This window comes from Hevea brasiliensis, chromosome 1, assembly GCF_030052815.1.
Source record: "Hevea brasiliensis isolate MT/VB/25A 57/8 chromosome 1, ASM3005281v1, whole genome shotgun sequence".
In the NCBI taxonomy this organism is placed as follows: Eukaryota; Viridiplantae; Streptophyta; class Magnoliopsida; order Malpighiales; family Euphorbiaceae; genus Hevea; species Hevea brasiliensis.
The window spans coordinates 123,014,477-123,032,607 of record NC_079493.1 but is presented as its reverse complement, the minus strand read 5'-3'; the positions used below and the strand labels follow the sequence as shown (position 1 = coordinate 123,032,607).

Below are 18,131 nucleotides of genomic sequence, written 5' to 3'. Positions count from 1 at the left end.
ATAGTAAAATAATTAAAATAGTAAAAAAATTACATACACATGCATACATTTTACAGGAAAAAAAAATCATTTTTTGAAAATAATATAAGATGAGTTATAAAATTGTTAAAAATTATCATATTTTTCATAAAATTTTATCTTTTTATAAAATGATAAATTTAATTCAAGTTATAAATTTTAAATGTGATATATTAGATTATTATATTTTATTCGATTTTATTTTTAATTAATAATTTTTATAATATTATTAAAAAATATTTAATGTGATTTTTTATATGAAGCAACTTATTTTTTCTGTTAATAAACTTTTCGTAATTAATTACTTTTTAAAAAATAATAACAATTTTTTAAAAATGTTGTGAGTTTAGTTGTATATTTTATTAAAACATCATATGTTTCATAATATTTTAAATTTTTTATAAATATTTATAATTTTAATTAAAATTATAGATTTTAAATATGATATGTTAAGTGATTATATCTTAATCGATTATTATCTATAATTAATATTTTATTTTATAGTATTAATAAAAAAATATTACATGTGTTTTCTCTTCATGAAGTGAATGAACTTTCCTTAATTAATTAATTTAAAAATATATTATTTTATAAAAATATTATTTGTAAAATTATATTAAATTATCATATTTTAAACAACAACTTATATTTTAATTAAAATCATAGGTTTTAAATATAAAATGTTAGATGACTGCACTTTACCTATAATTAATATTTTTAGTATTATTAATATCATATATATTTTTTTATATGATTTTTTTTCATAACTATATTTTAATTTTAATTATTAATTTATTTTTTAATTTAAAATTTAAATCAACCGAATTAATTTCGAATTAAATAATATAAATTATTGAATTGATATTTAATTTTTAAATATTTTAAATTTCATGCGAATTATGAATTATTTAGTTGGGTAGGCCTTACTTTGGCACCCGCACCTCACATTGATGGAGCAGGCTTCGGCACAGCATATTAATGGAGCTTGGGTCCCGCTTGAATGGACCACAGGGGAAGAAGCCAGCCCATCGGCTTTTATTATTTCAATCAAATTTTAGCGGCCTTTTGGACCCAAAGTTTTATCTTTCATGCAAGCTGCTTTAAATCTCACCCGACAGAAGATTGCACAAGCAACCATGAATCTATTTCAAAAGAGAACAAATCCACAGAATTTTTCATTTCCTGAATCAAGCACCCCCTTCCACTACCAAAAAGGCAAACAGTGATACGGCAAACTATAACAAATACAATTAAAAAACACAATTTAAATTCTTACAAGACAAAAATGGAATTCGAAACAGCATAATCAACCATCATCAATGTTTAGACAAAGGACCTGTAATGGCTTTTCCAATTAAAAAAAAAATCAACACCTAGACTAATACATTGGAACTATTGAATATTTTAATGGGGCCTTCTCACAATCAACTAGCCCCTTGTATGCGGCACATACACTAAAATTAATGCCTCTAAAATCTGTATCTCTTCCATGCTTCAAGAGTTGATAATTTGCGGACCATGCACGTACAACTGCCCGCCAAACTGCAAGCAGAACACTGGTATCTTTGATCAGTAAATGAAGTGCTTTCCAAACACAGAGTGATTTCACTTAGTCATCTTTCGAGGCACTTGAATATTCAGTCCCATTTTCTGTGTTTGTTACCCCAGATGAAGCAGTTGACATATCACTAGTTGTGCCATTTCCATTCCGGTAAGTCTTTGCCGCTAATGCTGGGTTTCTCTGAGGAACATTAGTAGCAGGAATCTGCCCTTCCTCAGCTAGTCTTTTGATAAGGTTCATAACCGTAGGAAGTAACTTCGTAGACAAAGAAATAAGCCCAGGAAGCTGTAAAAAAACACTCACAAAATCAAGCTTGCAGATAAAGTAACTAACTTTAGTGCAGCAAATTCATAAAAAATTTTGAGTAGCTATAAAGTAAATGCCAGTGAAAATGACTCTATACGGTCTAATTTGGATATTAGTTTCAAAACCAATGAAGTCTGCAATATAAAGATGACTCACAGCTCCATTGCTAAATTCACCAGAAATGTCTAGTTGCACCCATAAGGCTTTTACCAATAAAAAAGCTACAAAGATGAAACCCAGGTACAAGGGATTTCTGCCATGAAAATTAGAAAATATATAAATAAAAGGCGTTAGAACATAAGGGATCTCATCTTTCCACCAACACAATTAATTTCACAACTCTATCATAAAGATTTACCTCAGAAGTGTCATAAATTCATTAAATCCCAGCACAATCAGGGCAACAATCGCCCATGGGGGTGGTAACCAGTTGTTGTTACGTTTGTTGGCTTCCTAAAAATTGAAAGAAGAAATGATGAAGATATTAATTTTTCAAGTCCTGCTAAGGCCATAGAACAAATATAGCACATAAAGCACTCATTGCAGCATCACTCTATCAGGATATGAAAATTATGGCCCATTATATATACCTGTAATTATACCTATAGTCTTGCATTAGATTAAGAAATTAAGAAGATTGAACGATGCCTAATTGGTGCCATGTATATATTATTTCCTGTAGGGTATAGGGAATAATCAAGCTCGTTATTCCAAACTTCTCTTAATCTCTTCTCCTTTCATTTTCTTCAGCCCATGCGTGTGCACTACTTGACTACAAGATATCCAAAGCCTAGGATTAATTCTTGCCAGTTTTTTTGCTCAGAAGCAAACTACCACCTTATATCACCTTTAACTGTTTATAACTCATATCCAATCATCATTAGATGTTCAACTTCAATGGTTTATGTTTGCTCAATATTTCTGACCAAACACAGAGACCAGTAAACCTATCCTTTATTCTTTAGCAGGGCGTGTTCCAGCCAGAGCTAGTAAACATCAAGCACTTCTGTATTAAAAGTAGTGTTATAATATTCTCCAATTCCTATCCAACTTCAAAGAGAAATGTGCTGGATATGTAAAATGAGTTATAGTTGAAAGAATCATGCCTGAGCAGAAATGGCTTGAGTGACACTGTACTCTGTCTCTGTCTTGAATTGCCTCCACAAAGATTTGCACTGGACAGGTGTGATCAATGTCCTTGATGATGGAATCTGTAGTAGAAGACAGTTACAAATGTTGATTAGTGACCCAAGGCAAAGCAAAAGGCTCTCGAAACACTAGTGTACTCAAGAGGTTAAGAAGAGATCTTAAACAATCATGAAGGCCCCTATGCCAGTATGTAAGCCCAAAATATAAATCAAGCAATGCCCAGATTCATTTGTCTGAATGAATTGACTTGCCCCTGGGGAATTAAAATATGACCAGAAAAATAAGCAGTTTACAGCATTCAAATGATATACTAGAAAAATAATATAATACCTGTACAACACAAGAAGTCTGGTCTTCTTGAAAGTTATTTTCTTTTCCTATTCAAATTATAGGTCCTTTTATCACAGAAATACCTAAAAACATACTATTGTATGATATGCTTTTATTGCAGAAATACTTAAAAACATACTATTGTAGGTTGTACAAAGGGAAAGAAATTCAGCAAGAAAAACTCAACCTCATCCCAGGTGCTTGAAGCAAGCGGATCATATGTTGTGATGCTTCTCTCAGTAACAGCAGCATTGCTCTTGGTATCCATCAAAGCAGATGATAGGGTACTTTCAATATTATCAACTTCATCATCCAAACGGATTGCAACCATTACGGATAACAACTTCAAGGACTAGCAAAAGGTTAATCAATCAAATTAAATAAGGCACAAATGCAATAACAAAAATTAAAAATAATAATAATAATAAAATTCAATATTGATAGAACTCAAATGCCATCATACCGCAGAGCGAGCAGTTTTTGTAATTCCTCGAATATCTTCTTTTCCAGTCCAAACTCGTGGCATTGAATCAGCATCATGGCTAAACAACATAGAAAACCTGCATGCAAAATTCAGAGTCAATCCCCAAAGATGCACTCTGAATCAAATCAAATAAAACAAACAAAAAAGTTCCAAGGAGTTGATACCCACCTGTCTTTCATGCGGATCAGGACTCGTCCAGCTTCTTCCTTTGCTTTTGCTTCAACTACACCTCTTGCATAATTCTCCAAACTTGTAAGCGTTTTATCCTTAGTTTGTTCATCCATCTCAAAGCCAGCAAGTGCACTAGAGAGGCCAGCAACAGCTGATTCTGTTTCACGCTGCAGAAGCTTCCTTATTGCTGGCCAAGTCTCACTATTAGCTCCATCTAAAAGAGCTTCCACAGGTCCTGATAATGCCTCGTTCAGTTTTGCCTGTAAACAGTCAGTAAAATTTTCATGTAAACATCTTAGGTTTAGAAAAACATGATAAACTTCTCAAAATTCTATGTAACAATCACAAAACATATGGATGCTGTCCTGTCACCAGGCATGTCTAACAAGCTTTTACAACATGTGAAATTCATTTTGCAAATTTGCAACAATAAAGATGAAATATTGATCACAAAACTGCACCATGTACATATTTTCTGCACCAACCTTCACTTTTCATTTAACCCAATTGAACTCCTTTAATCCCACCCCATCATAGAAAAGATTCACCTTAGGTCCAATATGTTTGCAGATATCCAAATTAATTTCCATTTTATCCGACAGGCCAACACTATATAACTCACTTATATTGTATTGAGGACAATCACTAGAGTAAGCACGCACTTCAAAGAGGAGAAAACCTGTAGATAATCATACCTCAAACGATGATGTGAGTTCAGACAGTTTAACAGCACGGACAGAGGCAACATGTGTATCTATATCACGTCGCAGCTTATCCCTGACTTTAGATGAATCCCAGTTTGCTTGTTCAATGACAGCATCTGTAATTATAATGTATCAATGTCAAAAAATATTTTGATTATCCTATTCTGCAAAGCCAACATTTCTAATTCTACGCACATATATAATATTAGCAGAAACAAAAGACCATCCATAATTAATGATACAATGACTCACTATTAATATTTTCACCTAAGATTTAATTATTTAGTTATGCATTCATTATTTTAAAGCTTTTTGTAATTTTGTCTATATCATTCAAGCAAATTAGTGAAACAGTGAAGGGTGAATTATAATTTATTCCCTATAGTTTGAAATAATTAATGAGTCGGTCCCAGTATTTTCAAAGTTCAAATAATCTATTAACAAGTGACTCCATAAGGAAAGTACAATTTTTTTTTCCATTAAATACACATGTAAAAGACATTATTACCTTAGTTAAATTACTATTTAATCTCAGAAATTTGAAATAATAATAATAATAATAATAATAATTCTCTTTTTTAAGATTTTTTTTTTTGAAGTAAATTTTAACCAAAAAAAAATTAGAAAATTCATTTTCAAAATATTTTTCAAAAAAATTATTTTGAGAATAAAAATTTTCAAGAAATTTCAAAAAGAACAAATTTCTAGTATCTAAAATTTTCACCATCAAGCATGCATTTTTAAAAGTGAGTTAAATTTTTTTTTTAAACAAACAAATTTCCTAAAAAATTTTTTTTATAGAAAAAAACTTGATTGCAAATAATTTTTTCGGAAAATTTCTTTCTTTGAAAAATGTTTTTTCAAAAACATTCTTGGGAAAAAATAGCTTTTTCCTCAGATCATAGAGCGTATTTGTTAAATTTCAAAATGTTTTAAACATTTGACAAAAGGGAAAAGTTTCAAAAAGAGGAGGGACTAAAGTAGAAACAAAATCAAATGTTAGGAACTAACCAATTCGATTTTAAAAACACGAGGATGGACTGAGTCATTAATTTTGTAAAATCTCAAGAATGATGTAATAATTTACCCTATAGTGAAACTTAACAGTACCTGCACATCCTTCGTCAAATAAAGCCATGTAAGACTGAGTGCAAGTACGAGCAGCTGAAGAAAACCCTTCCCCTGCATTCAAAGCCTTATCAAATGCTTCCTTGAATTTCTCAAGAGCTCCTGATCTTATATGTCCTAACATAGATTGATATGCTGGTTGGACAAGCTGCCAAATTAGAAGAAAACAAGTAATGAGAAATTAAAAGAAAAAGAAATGCAGTTCCACACAAACTGTTGAGGAGAGGGATCATGCATCAGTAGGTATGAAATGAACAGGTGCTGCTTTAATGTTATGTTTAAGACCCTACACCTATTTGGTTAAGCTTTAAGGTTGGACTCTGTAAACATGGAAAACAGTGGCATAGATGGGGCTGCTTGCACAAGACTATTCAGCATTTTCACTTTTTTTTCTTCTAATTCCATATACAACCAACAATTCCAAAAGAGCTTGGATTCTAATGAGAATACATTTTTTTTTTTTTTAATTTGTAATTGAGAGGTCCATTGCATCTTGGGCTACATATCAGAGAATAGCCTACAACACAGCAAGAAATCCCCCATCTGAAAAAATTTATTATTGGTGACAAACTCATGAACAGTACTAAATCATGATTTTAATCTTTTAACTTTTCAATCAGAAGAATCAAAATCAAATCCTCCCACCCCCCCAACCCCCCACCCCACCCCCCAAACCCTTGTAGTTGCATATGGCCAGACATACGGGTTATAATCCATATTCAACATTTTCAGTGTCAATGAAATGCTGCAGTCTTCTCTATAGATTAAATAGCTTAAAATTACCATGAATGAGCTATAATAGACGACTAAAGAGAGAGATTACTTGTAGCAATTTTTCTTCAAGTTGCTTTCGCTTTGCCGATCTGACTCCTTCATCAAAATAAATAGCTTCTTCATCATACCTAGAATTAAAGGGAGAAAAAAAACTCAATAATGCTTACAAACACATTGGCATAGATTTTAGAAGATATTCCTAAACCATGAAACAAATGCTCCAGGCCATCATATGATATCATCCCAAGTAAAAAATGCAAGAAATTGCATCAAAAGCTAAGAGATGCTTAGTGAATAAGCCACTTATCTAGTCACACAAAGAATACTTTAACATATGACAAAGTGACAATATCTAAGATTAGGAGAAGAGAAATGACCAATGAATAACATATGAAACCTCAAAAATTTCCATAGAGAAGTCAACAAGATCAGTACCTAACCCATAAACAGCCAGATATTCTATAACCCGGCAGGCCAAGTGATCCATCCCAGTAGTTACTTTTCTTACCACTTCTATTAGTTTTTATGAAATGAAATTCCTAATATTGCCACATTGGATGAGACAAGTGGCACGACACACAAGTCCATCAGTGTATAAAAACAGTGCAGAAACAGAGATGGCAAATCCTCCACAGCTCAAGACAGCACAATAAAGCCATCTATCCCAGATTTAATTAAATTAGTAGCACAACCACTGTGAAAGTAAAAATCGGATTGAAAGAAACACTTACTCCAATAGACAAGCATTAAGAGTTGAACTAAGCTTCTTTCCAAAGCCAGAGACAGGACTAGATTGTACAGAGTCTTCTATTTGACGCCACTCCTGTGGAGTGATTATAAACAAATTTGGTCAGTGAACTTCAACAATTTATCAATTCAACTTTTAGAAAGTTAGCAAGATTAATTTATCAAACAAATAAAACAAAATTACTAAGAAACGATGACATGAAAAGAATATACCTCATTTGCACTGAAATTAGCAAACTTTTCCTTTGCAATTTCTTCACAGCGTACAGTAGCAACCATGACCTGCAAATGGATGATCATAGGTGTCATCAAAAAAATGTTTACACATTAATTATAAGCCCCTGTGCAAGCAAACATTCACAAAACTACCTTGTGGGCAGGAAGGTCAAGGTCCTTATTCTCCTTGATGACTTTCCAGATTTGTTGAGCACTAAAAGAAAACCCGGAAGCAGGAACTACACCCCGTCGATCTCCAGCAAGCCCACCAGGCGCAATAGAATGGAAAAAGCGTTGCCTCAAGTTAGCCACCTTCAACAATAGAAAATAGTCAAACACATTACAAAAGAAAGGTCAACTAACCTAGAGATCTAGCTCTGTGTTCTATAATACAAACTAGTCCCAGCGAATGATGAAGCTTGCAGTGATATATTTAACGTTAAGGACATTTGAAAATCACAGAAATAGAATAATTTAATTTCATTATACATTTAAATTGAATGCTTATTTCATCTTGAACAATTAGGAAAGACAGCAACAATCTCAATATTTGGTAATCCAATTTCCAAGTTAATTAGATAAGCAGCCGTCTTACTTGTTCTTTGAATTGCTCTTCTTTTTCTTCATAACTAGAAAGGGCAACAACTTCCACCTGTCCATTCATTTCAAGTAACCAAATATCACTGTAAATGCTTCCATTCCAAGAGAAGAGGACACAGATAAGCTTGTCTCAGAGAAAAGAATGGCATCTCACATTAAAAAATTCACTTAATGGAGTTTCCTTGTGTGCTTCTGGCTTGGGAACAGCATCCCATATCTGCATTAAAAAAAGGGTAAGAAAACAGTATTGTTTCAAATTTCAATAAATGAGAAGGGAAGCAGCACATCTTTTACCTTCTGAATATCTTCTCTTAGAACAGGTTCTAAATTCTCCAGTGGTGTCTGTAAATAATAAAAGATCACAACACAATAAAATATTTTGCCAAGGTTGCTTTGCACCAGAAAGCAATAATATATATTCAAAACATAATAACAAATGGAATAAGAAATAATACATATTTCTGAAGTCAAAACATCAAACTAAATAAAAGAGGGGAACACACCCTTGTTTTATCACGTATGACAAACATCAAAGTTGTTTTGCGTGGACTAAATAATCGCATCATGACCTTGCAAAAAATAAAAATAAACAAAAACAAAAAACAAAACACATAAGACAACCATAGGAGCTTATGAAATCCAGATTGACTGGATACATCAACAACTTTACTGTGAGTAGAGTACCTGGAATACCGTCTTCAAAAGAGGTTTATTTGCAGCTTGCTCACGGCCAATATCATGACACCACCTAAGAAACATTTCTCAGCGAGACAATGCATATGCATTATGGGAAACCATTTCACGAAATGCTAATAAATTTGAAGAATTCAGGTACATGTCAAACAAATAGCTTACATGTTAATCAATACTATATCTGAAACCGCAAGGGCAAACAGGGCACTCTGTTTCTCAAACGCTGTATCATCCTAAAAATTAAGAGGGGAAGAACAGATAAGTGAGACCAAACATCAAGAGGGGGAGATTCTCATGCGGAAAATGCCCTGTTAAGGGCATATGGCACCTTACTAATATATAAGAAGTCAAGGCTTCATCCAACCTGTTGCACAGAACCTTGACCAATGCAAAAACTCAATTATTTTAACACCCACACCCCAACCACCCCCCCCCCCCCCCCTTCTTTCTCCCACATCAAATTCTAAATCAGCAAAATTTCAACCAGTAAGTTAGAATTTAGGTATCTGAATTCAGTTGGTATAGTCACATCCTTATGTACTGAAAGAATCAATTTTCTATGTGCCTAAGGTTTAAAGACCTTCAGGCCATCATATACATCATTCAATCTTAAAAAATCCACACACACACACAAAAAAAAAAAAAAAAAAACTTGATTAAAAGGCTATGTTTTTACACCAATGGAGGATTTGGTTAGGGATTAACATAAGATAGATGTCGAGAAGTTCAATTCCGAACTTCCATAAGCACCACCATTTACCTTACTAATTGTAAAATGCCAAATGTTTTACACATAACAAGAAGAGGAAGAAAGGTTTCAAAACTAAGAAGGCAGTAGTATCACATTCCTTTTTTTCGGAATATGACCATATGTAAATATTAAATAAAATAAATAATCTATCCATTAAGATGGATGTAAAAGACGATAGCAAGCAGAAAATGCTAGAGAAATGCAAGAAGTTATTCGGCAAAGGAAAAGGAAATTTAAAAAGAAAAAGGTGCACCTCTCCTCGTTCTCTTCCATCAGTACCCTCTAAGTCCATTACAAGAGTACAAGGTTCAATGCCAGCACATCTAGCTAACCAAATACCCTTAGTGGTTTGAGACCTGAAAACAATATGAAATCTGTCAAGCTTCCAAAATCCCAAATAGTTATTATTTAAAACAAAAAAATAGAACACAATGTAACATGAAAATAGTACAAGAACATACCTTCCTTTAAATGCATCCATCTCTCTAAAGTTGGTACCAAACAAATGATTTAATAGAGTGCTTTTCCCTGTTCAATCCAGAAAGAATAATATCAAAATCCAATGTAAATTCGTAAATGAAAGAGTTGGAAGGAAAACATGCTAAAGCTGAACTCAACTGGGGAAAAAATTAGAAAAATGAAAAAGGAAAAAAATGCATTGTTCATATTAAATATGTTAGCAATGCCTTTTGCCATTAAAAAGAACCTATATCCAGGTCAATGAGTTTCAAATCAAAACCTTTTGTTTGTATGTTGACTGATTCACACTATTCTAACTTATAGCATAAAATACTGATGTAAAAAATAAATCACAGCATGAAAGCTCACCACTGGAAACACATGAAACTGGAGATCAACAAATTATTGGAGAGAAAAGGAAGAATACATACCACTACTTTGAGGGCCCATGATGGAGACCACAGCATATGATAGTCCACATTCCCCCAATCTCACCTCCTTGATAAATTGTTCTATTCCAGTAGCATTAAATGCACCATCTCCATCAATCAGCTGAGTAGAACAACATTCTTCATTTTTCGCTGGAAACAAGAAGCATTACATATTGATTAGGAAACAACATTAGAGCTTCCAAAGTTGCATATTATTCATGTTTAAAAGATATTTTTACTAAAGAAAACCTTCAAAAAAGGTCTCTAATTCACAAAACAAGCCACTTCCTATTAATTAAAATATGAAATTGAAAGTCACATGAAAGACCAATCTATGAACTCATAGATGAGAGTGACGTTTCATCAACATCCACAAAAAAACCAATCAGTTCAAGAGGTTCATTACCATTACTTAGTAGCAACAATCAATCCTCAGCTTGGTTACTGACAAAAGTTAAATCGAGACAAAGAAAATGAAAATTACAGCATAATTCTGAGTTAAGTGGCGTTTTCTGATTTCATTTGATAATAATCGAATTCATAAACTCCATTAAACTCAGCCCTCTAGTTCTTCGCCTAATCCTCAAAATCCCAATAAGAAGATTCCCCAAATCCCAAAGTCTTTTCCCCTTCTCCTCATTTTCCTAGCTATCAAACATGATTACAATTTCATAATGATCCAATTTCCAAAACCCAAAACAAATCTGTAATTTATAAACAACTTCTGAAAACCCAAATAACATATCAAATGGGGTCAAACATATCTTTGAGAAAAATTAATATTCATTTTTATTACATAAATGTTTCAAGTTGTATCAATTACTTAACAGACCCAATAAATTTTAGCAATTTAACCAAAAAACAGAAACCGAAAAACATTTAAACAGAAGTGAACCAAAACGCATGACAATAACAAATAGATTAACGGCAATAAGAAATATTATTACGGTTAAAAAAGCTTCAATGCTTCTATAGAAATACAAATGTTGAGAGAGATCTACATACAGAATAAATCAGAGAGATCGAAATTGAAATATTACCCATTTGAATTGGATCGGAACTGGAGAGGATTGAAAGCTCAATTCGACCTAAGGAGATGTTTGGCAGTGCAGATCGATTGATAAAGAAAAAAGACAGATCTCAAAAGAAGAATTTTTAACCTTTGTGTATTTTTTTTCTTCTTTTTAATTTTAAAGTCGGGGCATCTTGCCTTGACTGTCGCATAGCATTAAACAGTATTTATCTATTGCCCAAATACCTCTAAATAAGTTGATAAGAATTTTGTATAAAAATTGGTTATGATTAAATTATTTAAAATTAAAATTTTTTTAATATAACTTATTATTTAAGTAAATATTTGAATTTAATCAACAAAAATTTATTTAAAAATTAGTTCAGAAAAAAATAAAACAAAAAGTTATTTTTAATTATATTATTAGTACAATAATCATTAAAAAATTACATAAAAAGGCCACGCTAATTTCACTATACACACCTTTATTTGTTTTCTTATTTAATAAAATTGAGGCATCTTTCCTTTTCATAAATTTCATTATATATTAATACAATAATATATTTCTTATTAATTAGATTTAATTTTTAGAAAGTATTTTAAAATTATCATTAAGCGAAAATTTTAGTTTCATTGTGTATAAATTTTAAATTAGTTAAAAAATATCTTTATACATAAATATTTTAAAAAATAATAACTATAAGATAATTATCAATATACATACTTTAAAACATATAATTAATTTTACTAATATTATATTATCTCTATCTATTTTTATTGTTATTTTTTAAAATTTATTTATCTAAAATTATTTATAAAAAAATTAAGATGTATTAATTTATTTTTTAAATTTTATTTTTATTTTGTCACCTTTTTCTCTAAATTAAAAGATAATTTAACTAAATAATAAAAAATTTTATTATAATTTAAATAATTTAATTATAATTATTATAAGAAAACTTTAAATGATAAATAAGAGTCTATGATGTAGTATTTCAGTTTTTTTTTTTATTCAATATAGAGACGCATATACATAGCTCAATGACGGAAATAGACTGCTGTTAAAACTATTACAATTTTAATAAAGTCTTTATTTTCATATAAACTGCACACACACACTCCACAACCAAAGTGAAATCCTGAAGGATTAGCCTCTTGAGCATGCCCATACTCACTTAGATGGACCTCAATTAGGAGTCACACCGAAACTCTCAGTCTCATTTTTTATTTTCGCTCAATAATTTTTTTTTGTTAAAAATAGAGACATATACACATATAATTCAGTAACGAGAATAAATCACTATTAAAATTATGAGTTTTTATTCTCATATAAATAAATACATAAACTTTATAATCAATATGAGATACGAAAATTAATATAATATTCCAATTACTTGAAAAGAAACAAAATACATGCATTTGTTTTGAAAACAACAATGAAAATTATCATTTTTGTAGTTGTTAAAAGTTAAAGATTGAAAATTCCAATTGAGTAATACAAATACCACGTGCAAATGCACCCACTTTAAGTAGAACATTCTTATACATGGATCTTATAAATGTCCACCGCAAACAAATAATAATAATAATAATAATTTCAATTAATTCAATATTGTTGTTGTTATTAAATTTCAATAATTAAGGTATAAATTTACGTCATTAACCTAATTTTATTGTTCTTTTACTTTTTTACCCTTCTGCATCGGTAACCACGAGGATTAATGTTCATCATTAATGGGACCCGACGTGGATTATTCTGGTTTTAGTGATCGGCGATTACGTGGCAGGAGACCACTGGATTAATTTAATTTAAAATAAAAATTTTAGAAAAATGAAAGAGTGGTAGGTAGGGTCCCATATTATTTTTTCAAGCCGACTTTAGTGTGGGATCCACTTGGCCGCCCCTATACATGATTTTTGACGAAAGTGGACGGTGCGATCGCATTAACCTTTGCAGCGCGTTGAAGTACGATCCAATCAACTGCCGTCAGCAGTGCTACTTTCGGCACTGACTCGCTGGTTTGTTACTTTTTTATTCTGGGGGGTATTTAAGGAATTTCGCAGACATGTGATTATTGATGATGGGCTGGGATTTGAGTACTAATGATAGGCAAAACTTAATTTTATTGATAGAATATAATGAAATAGTTTAATTATTTATTTGGTATAAATATTAAAAAAAAAAAAAAACTCTAATTTGCCCCAGTATCTGCTTCCGCGGTGCCATGCTGGGATGGGAATATAATCTTCAGTAATTGTTTTTATGCCATAGGACAGCAGGAAAAATCACTATCTGATCCATATTTTTAAACAAAATATATTTAGCTTTTATATTTTATTTATATTAAAATATTTAATTTATTCATTAAATTATTTATTATCAATATTAATTAAATTATTATTTTAAAATTTATTTAATTTATCACTATTTTTTTGAAAATATTATTATTTAGTATCTTTGTATTAGTAAAATTAAGTAGTTAATCTTTATATTTTAAAAAATATATTACTAATAAAAATAAAAATTTTACTATTTAAAAATTAAATCTGAATATATATATATAATATATTTTATTCAAGTACTACATCATTTTTATCTTTCCTATACTAAAAAATAATTTTTCTTACTTATTTAGAAATTTAGAGAAATTAATAAACTTTATTATCCAAATAACTTATACTATTTTTATTAAAAGATGAAAGTAAATAAATAATGAAGAAAAAAAATGGTGAGTGTATGAGAGAAAAAAAAAATAGAGAGAGAGATAAGGGAGGATAATAGAGAAATATGGAAGAGAGAAGTATGATAGTTTAAGTTAAAAAGTAATTATAAGACTAAATAGTTAATAGAACTAAATTATATGAACTAATTAATATATTTTTTAAAAATATAAAGATTAACTAATTAATTCACAAAAAATAGATTAAATAATAATTTAATTGACGTTAATTAATAAAAAATTTAACGAAGAGATTAAATAGTTTAATGAAAAATAAAATATATAAATTAAATAATATATTTTTTAAAATATAAAAATTAAATAATAATTTACTCTTAAATAAAATTAAACAAAATTATTAACATAATAAATAATCTCCTCATGCATCCTCAAGACGTGTGCCATAGTCATAAAATATAGTTACAAGAATCCACCAATATAATAACGAATTTTATCCATGACTTTGAGTTTATCAGTAATTATTAAAGAATTTTTATTAGTAAATTAAAAAAAATTATTTAAATGACTAGTAGATATAACAAAATCCACAAATGAATTACCCAACAGATTTCAAATATGTTAGTAATTTGTTAGATATAAAAAAAATTAGTTTAAATTACGAACTAATTTTAAAACTCATTACTTAATTATCAATAGATTTTGAACTTATTGATAATTTAAAAATAGTGTTTAAATTACAAACAAATTTAAAATTCATTGGTAACCTGTGATACATAAAAATATGAGTTGTTTAAATCTGTTGATAAATTTCAAAGGAAAATCCCATTTAATATAATTTATTATTATACATTTCATTTCAAGATAAAGTTTAATAAATTAAAATGTTAACATAATTATATTTTATTAAAAATATATTTATTTATTATTAATGAGTTAATATTTTATAAATGAAGGAAAATATTTATTCAAATGTTTTATAAATATAATAAAGTAAAAAATTTTTACTTTATTGACTAAAAATTCTGGTTTTGCCATTGGCGAATACCTTAAAAGATTTATGAGTATTGTTAATTATCCGATTTATTCTAAGCTGCGTGAGATGACCTGAGTTTTGCCTTGCATTCGATGGGTTCTCTGACACTTACTTAGCTCCTTGCTCCTAGCTCTCGGTTTTATAGGGAATTGATATTGTTTGGGAGAGTTCAGCTTGGTTTTTGCATGGAAGTTTAGCTTCTGCATGCCCTTTGCTTTGGGTGAGCTTCTCTGTTTTGTGTGCGTTAGAGTGTCTCATAGTCTCCTTTTGTTGTCGGTTGCTTCTTCTAGTGGCGGAGGTTGCGTCGCCCATGTATATGGATCTTTAGGGTTAGGGCCTTCAACCCGTTTCAATTATAGGGCTCCACATGATATGGGTTTGAGCCTTCTGTTTCTAAGTTTGGGTATTGGGTGATAACTGGGCGCTTTTTATGATTGTAGGCTTGGGCCTTGTATATATGTGTAGGGGAAAATTTTTGTTAAGCAGCAATCATAGCGGCCCATATTTTTGCAACGTGAGAGAGCCCATCGATTTGTCTTCCCCACCATCACCATGCCTTACTTGACGGTTATAGAGCCAGATTAGGCGGGAAAAAAAAGAAAGAAAAATAAAATAAGAAGTAGAGAGGGAGGGAAAAGACAGAACCAGAAAGAGGGAGAGAGAGAGAGAGAGAGGAAGAAGAGAAAACGAAGTGAAAGGAAAATGAATTATAAAGGGAAGAGATCGGTGGACGAGGCGTATACTCAATGGAAGTCAATGGTTCCTGTCCTTTACGATTGGCTTGCTAATCACAAACTCGTTTGGCCTTCTCTCTCTTGTCGGTATCTGTTCAACTCTCTTTCTCTTCTTTATCTTCTCCCTAGGGTTTCTGTTTTTGTTTCTCTATTTAGCTCTGCATTTCCTCATTCATTTATTTATATATTTTCTTTGTTTCTTTTCTTTTTCCTTTTTTATATCAAAGTTTGTTTGTTTCGAGAATTGCTTTTCGTGAGCTCTGATTTCCCTTTGTAATCTGTTATGTTCGCAAAATTCTTAGGTGATGAAATGTATTTGCTGCGTGTGATTCATTTGTATTGCATTTTTTGTTTTAGGGGAAATTACAAAAAGTACATTAAGCACTATGTATTACTATTTTCTAGTCTTTCTTATAGTATATATAGAAAGTCTTAAAGGTATAATCTCCTTTACAAAGATATCTGGTATCCTATAGGCTAAGATTTACCTTTGCAAAGTATTTTTTTCAGATCTTTAATGCACCGGATCACCATACGTTGCAAATGTCAAAACTAACATACAAATGTTAAAGAAAAGAAATAGCAAAGAAAAAAACTGATTAAACAAGCAATTTCTATATAGTCATGCTAGTAAACTGTCTAGGAGTTGGATGCACTTGGATAAAGTCTTGAGTCCCGTTCATGCTTAGCCGAGGAGAAAAGCAGATATCAGATGAACAAAATGATTTTAAGACCAGATTGTATGAATCAGGATGGAGTGAAGGGTTGCCTGAGCTATTTCTAAACAAGGACTTCAAGCCCCCATGAATCAAACACTACTAGGCTTTCCATCCTGATATATCTTATACACCCATATATCACAAAACAATACTGGGACTTTTTGATACTTTTATCTACTCTGTTTTTCTCATAAAAAACAGAGCATTAAATGCGTCACTGTATAACAAAGCAAGCAAGTCTAGAAAGTTTAAATTAAACATACAGAATTTACACTTCATTCATCAACTGAAATGATCCGCATGTTTCCTGGACATTATATAGGTTTTTACTTCTTTAGTATATGGTGCTCGACTACTAATCCTACGTGACTCTTAATCATGAATCCACTGCCATTGCACCCAACAACCACCAGCCTCCGTGGCCACCACCAAAAACCTCCAACAATCCCAAATTCAGTGTGTCCAAAACCATGCAAAAGCATTTCGTTGGGGAAATCTCCAGAAACACCACTAATCATCTTCAACAGCAGCCCAAATCTCGTTTTAGTCAAAACCAAGGTTTTCAAACCCAGGACAGAGCCTTCGGGTTCGCAGCGTCGGTTATGGATGCGGATGCATGTGTATGAGTTTACATGCATATGCTAAGACTTCATCTAGGCAGCATGGGTGGGTGTGAGTATTAGTACAGTGGCTCCTGCATTCTCTGTATTGCCGCGTGTGTTTACCTTTTGAAAAGGAAAAAAAAAAAAAAAATCGGCATCTAACCGGAAAAATTAATAATAATACAGAAAGATAATTCAGTATTTCAAATTAACGTAATATAATGAATTATGGACAACGAATGAAATTAAGAATTTTTTAATTTTCTTTATAATAGTTACAAGTTAATAACTATTTTAAAGTAATATAAATAATTTAAATTAACAAAAGCAATAATTTTATATAATTAGTTGATGTTATATATATATATATGTGGTTATTTTTTAAAATTAAAAATTTTAAAATAATATAAATAATAGAAGAAGTTTTTATTTTATCAATAAAAATAAAGTGAAAGTAAAATAATATAAGTAATAGAAGAAGTTTTTATTTTATAAATAAAAAATAAAATGAAATAAAATATTAAAAATATAAAATTAAAAGAAATAGAAAGTCGAAAATAGATGAAATTTTCATGGTCAAATTAAACGCTGTGGTAGTTCAAATGGTTATCTGACACAATTATGCACCCCACGTCTCCGGTTCAAATTTTGGTGCCTTCACCAATTTAAAAAAATTTTGTTGAGTGAGAAAATCGTTTTAGACTTGGCTGGGTTTCCAGTTTTCCAGTTACTTGGCCGGCTCAAACTGATTCTCGTCGATTTTCTATAATCAGGTTTATTAATTAAATTAAAATGAATTAGGCTACAGTTCTCTATTAACTTGGTCTC

The 18,131-nt window shown here is 30.7% G+C and overlaps 1 protein-coding gene across 1 annotated transcript; it reads right to left on the bottom strand.

Moving 5' to 3' along the window:
* Nucleotides 1-1,244: 1,244 nt before the first annotated feature.
* LOC110642310 (protein ROOT HAIR DEFECTIVE 3) lies at nt 1,245-11,756 on the bottom strand. Its single transcript, XM_021794303.2, has 23 exons — nt 11,563-11,756; nt 10,523-10,672; nt 10,094-10,160; nt 9,886-9,988; nt 9,044-9,114; nt 8,873-8,936; nt 8,692-8,757; nt 8,483-8,530; nt 8,343-8,405; nt 8,184-8,240; nt 7,742-7,900; nt 7,586-7,654; nt 7,357-7,448; nt 6,675-6,753; nt 5,834-5,999; nt 4,715-4,839; nt 4,017-4,279; nt 3,828-3,924; nt 3,552-3,716; nt 2,992-3,096; nt 2,244-2,338; nt 2,042-2,138; nt 1,245-1,864 (listed from the first exon to the last, which is right to left on the bottom strand). The coding sequence occupies exons 1-23, from the start codon at nt 11,564-11,566 to the stop codon at nt 1,628-1,630; spliced, it is 2,442 nt and encodes an 813-aa protein (XP_021649995.2). The 5' UTR covers nt 11,567-11,756; the 3' UTR covers nt 1,245-1,627.
* Between the last annotated feature and the right edge of the window lie 6,375 nt (nt 11,757-18,131).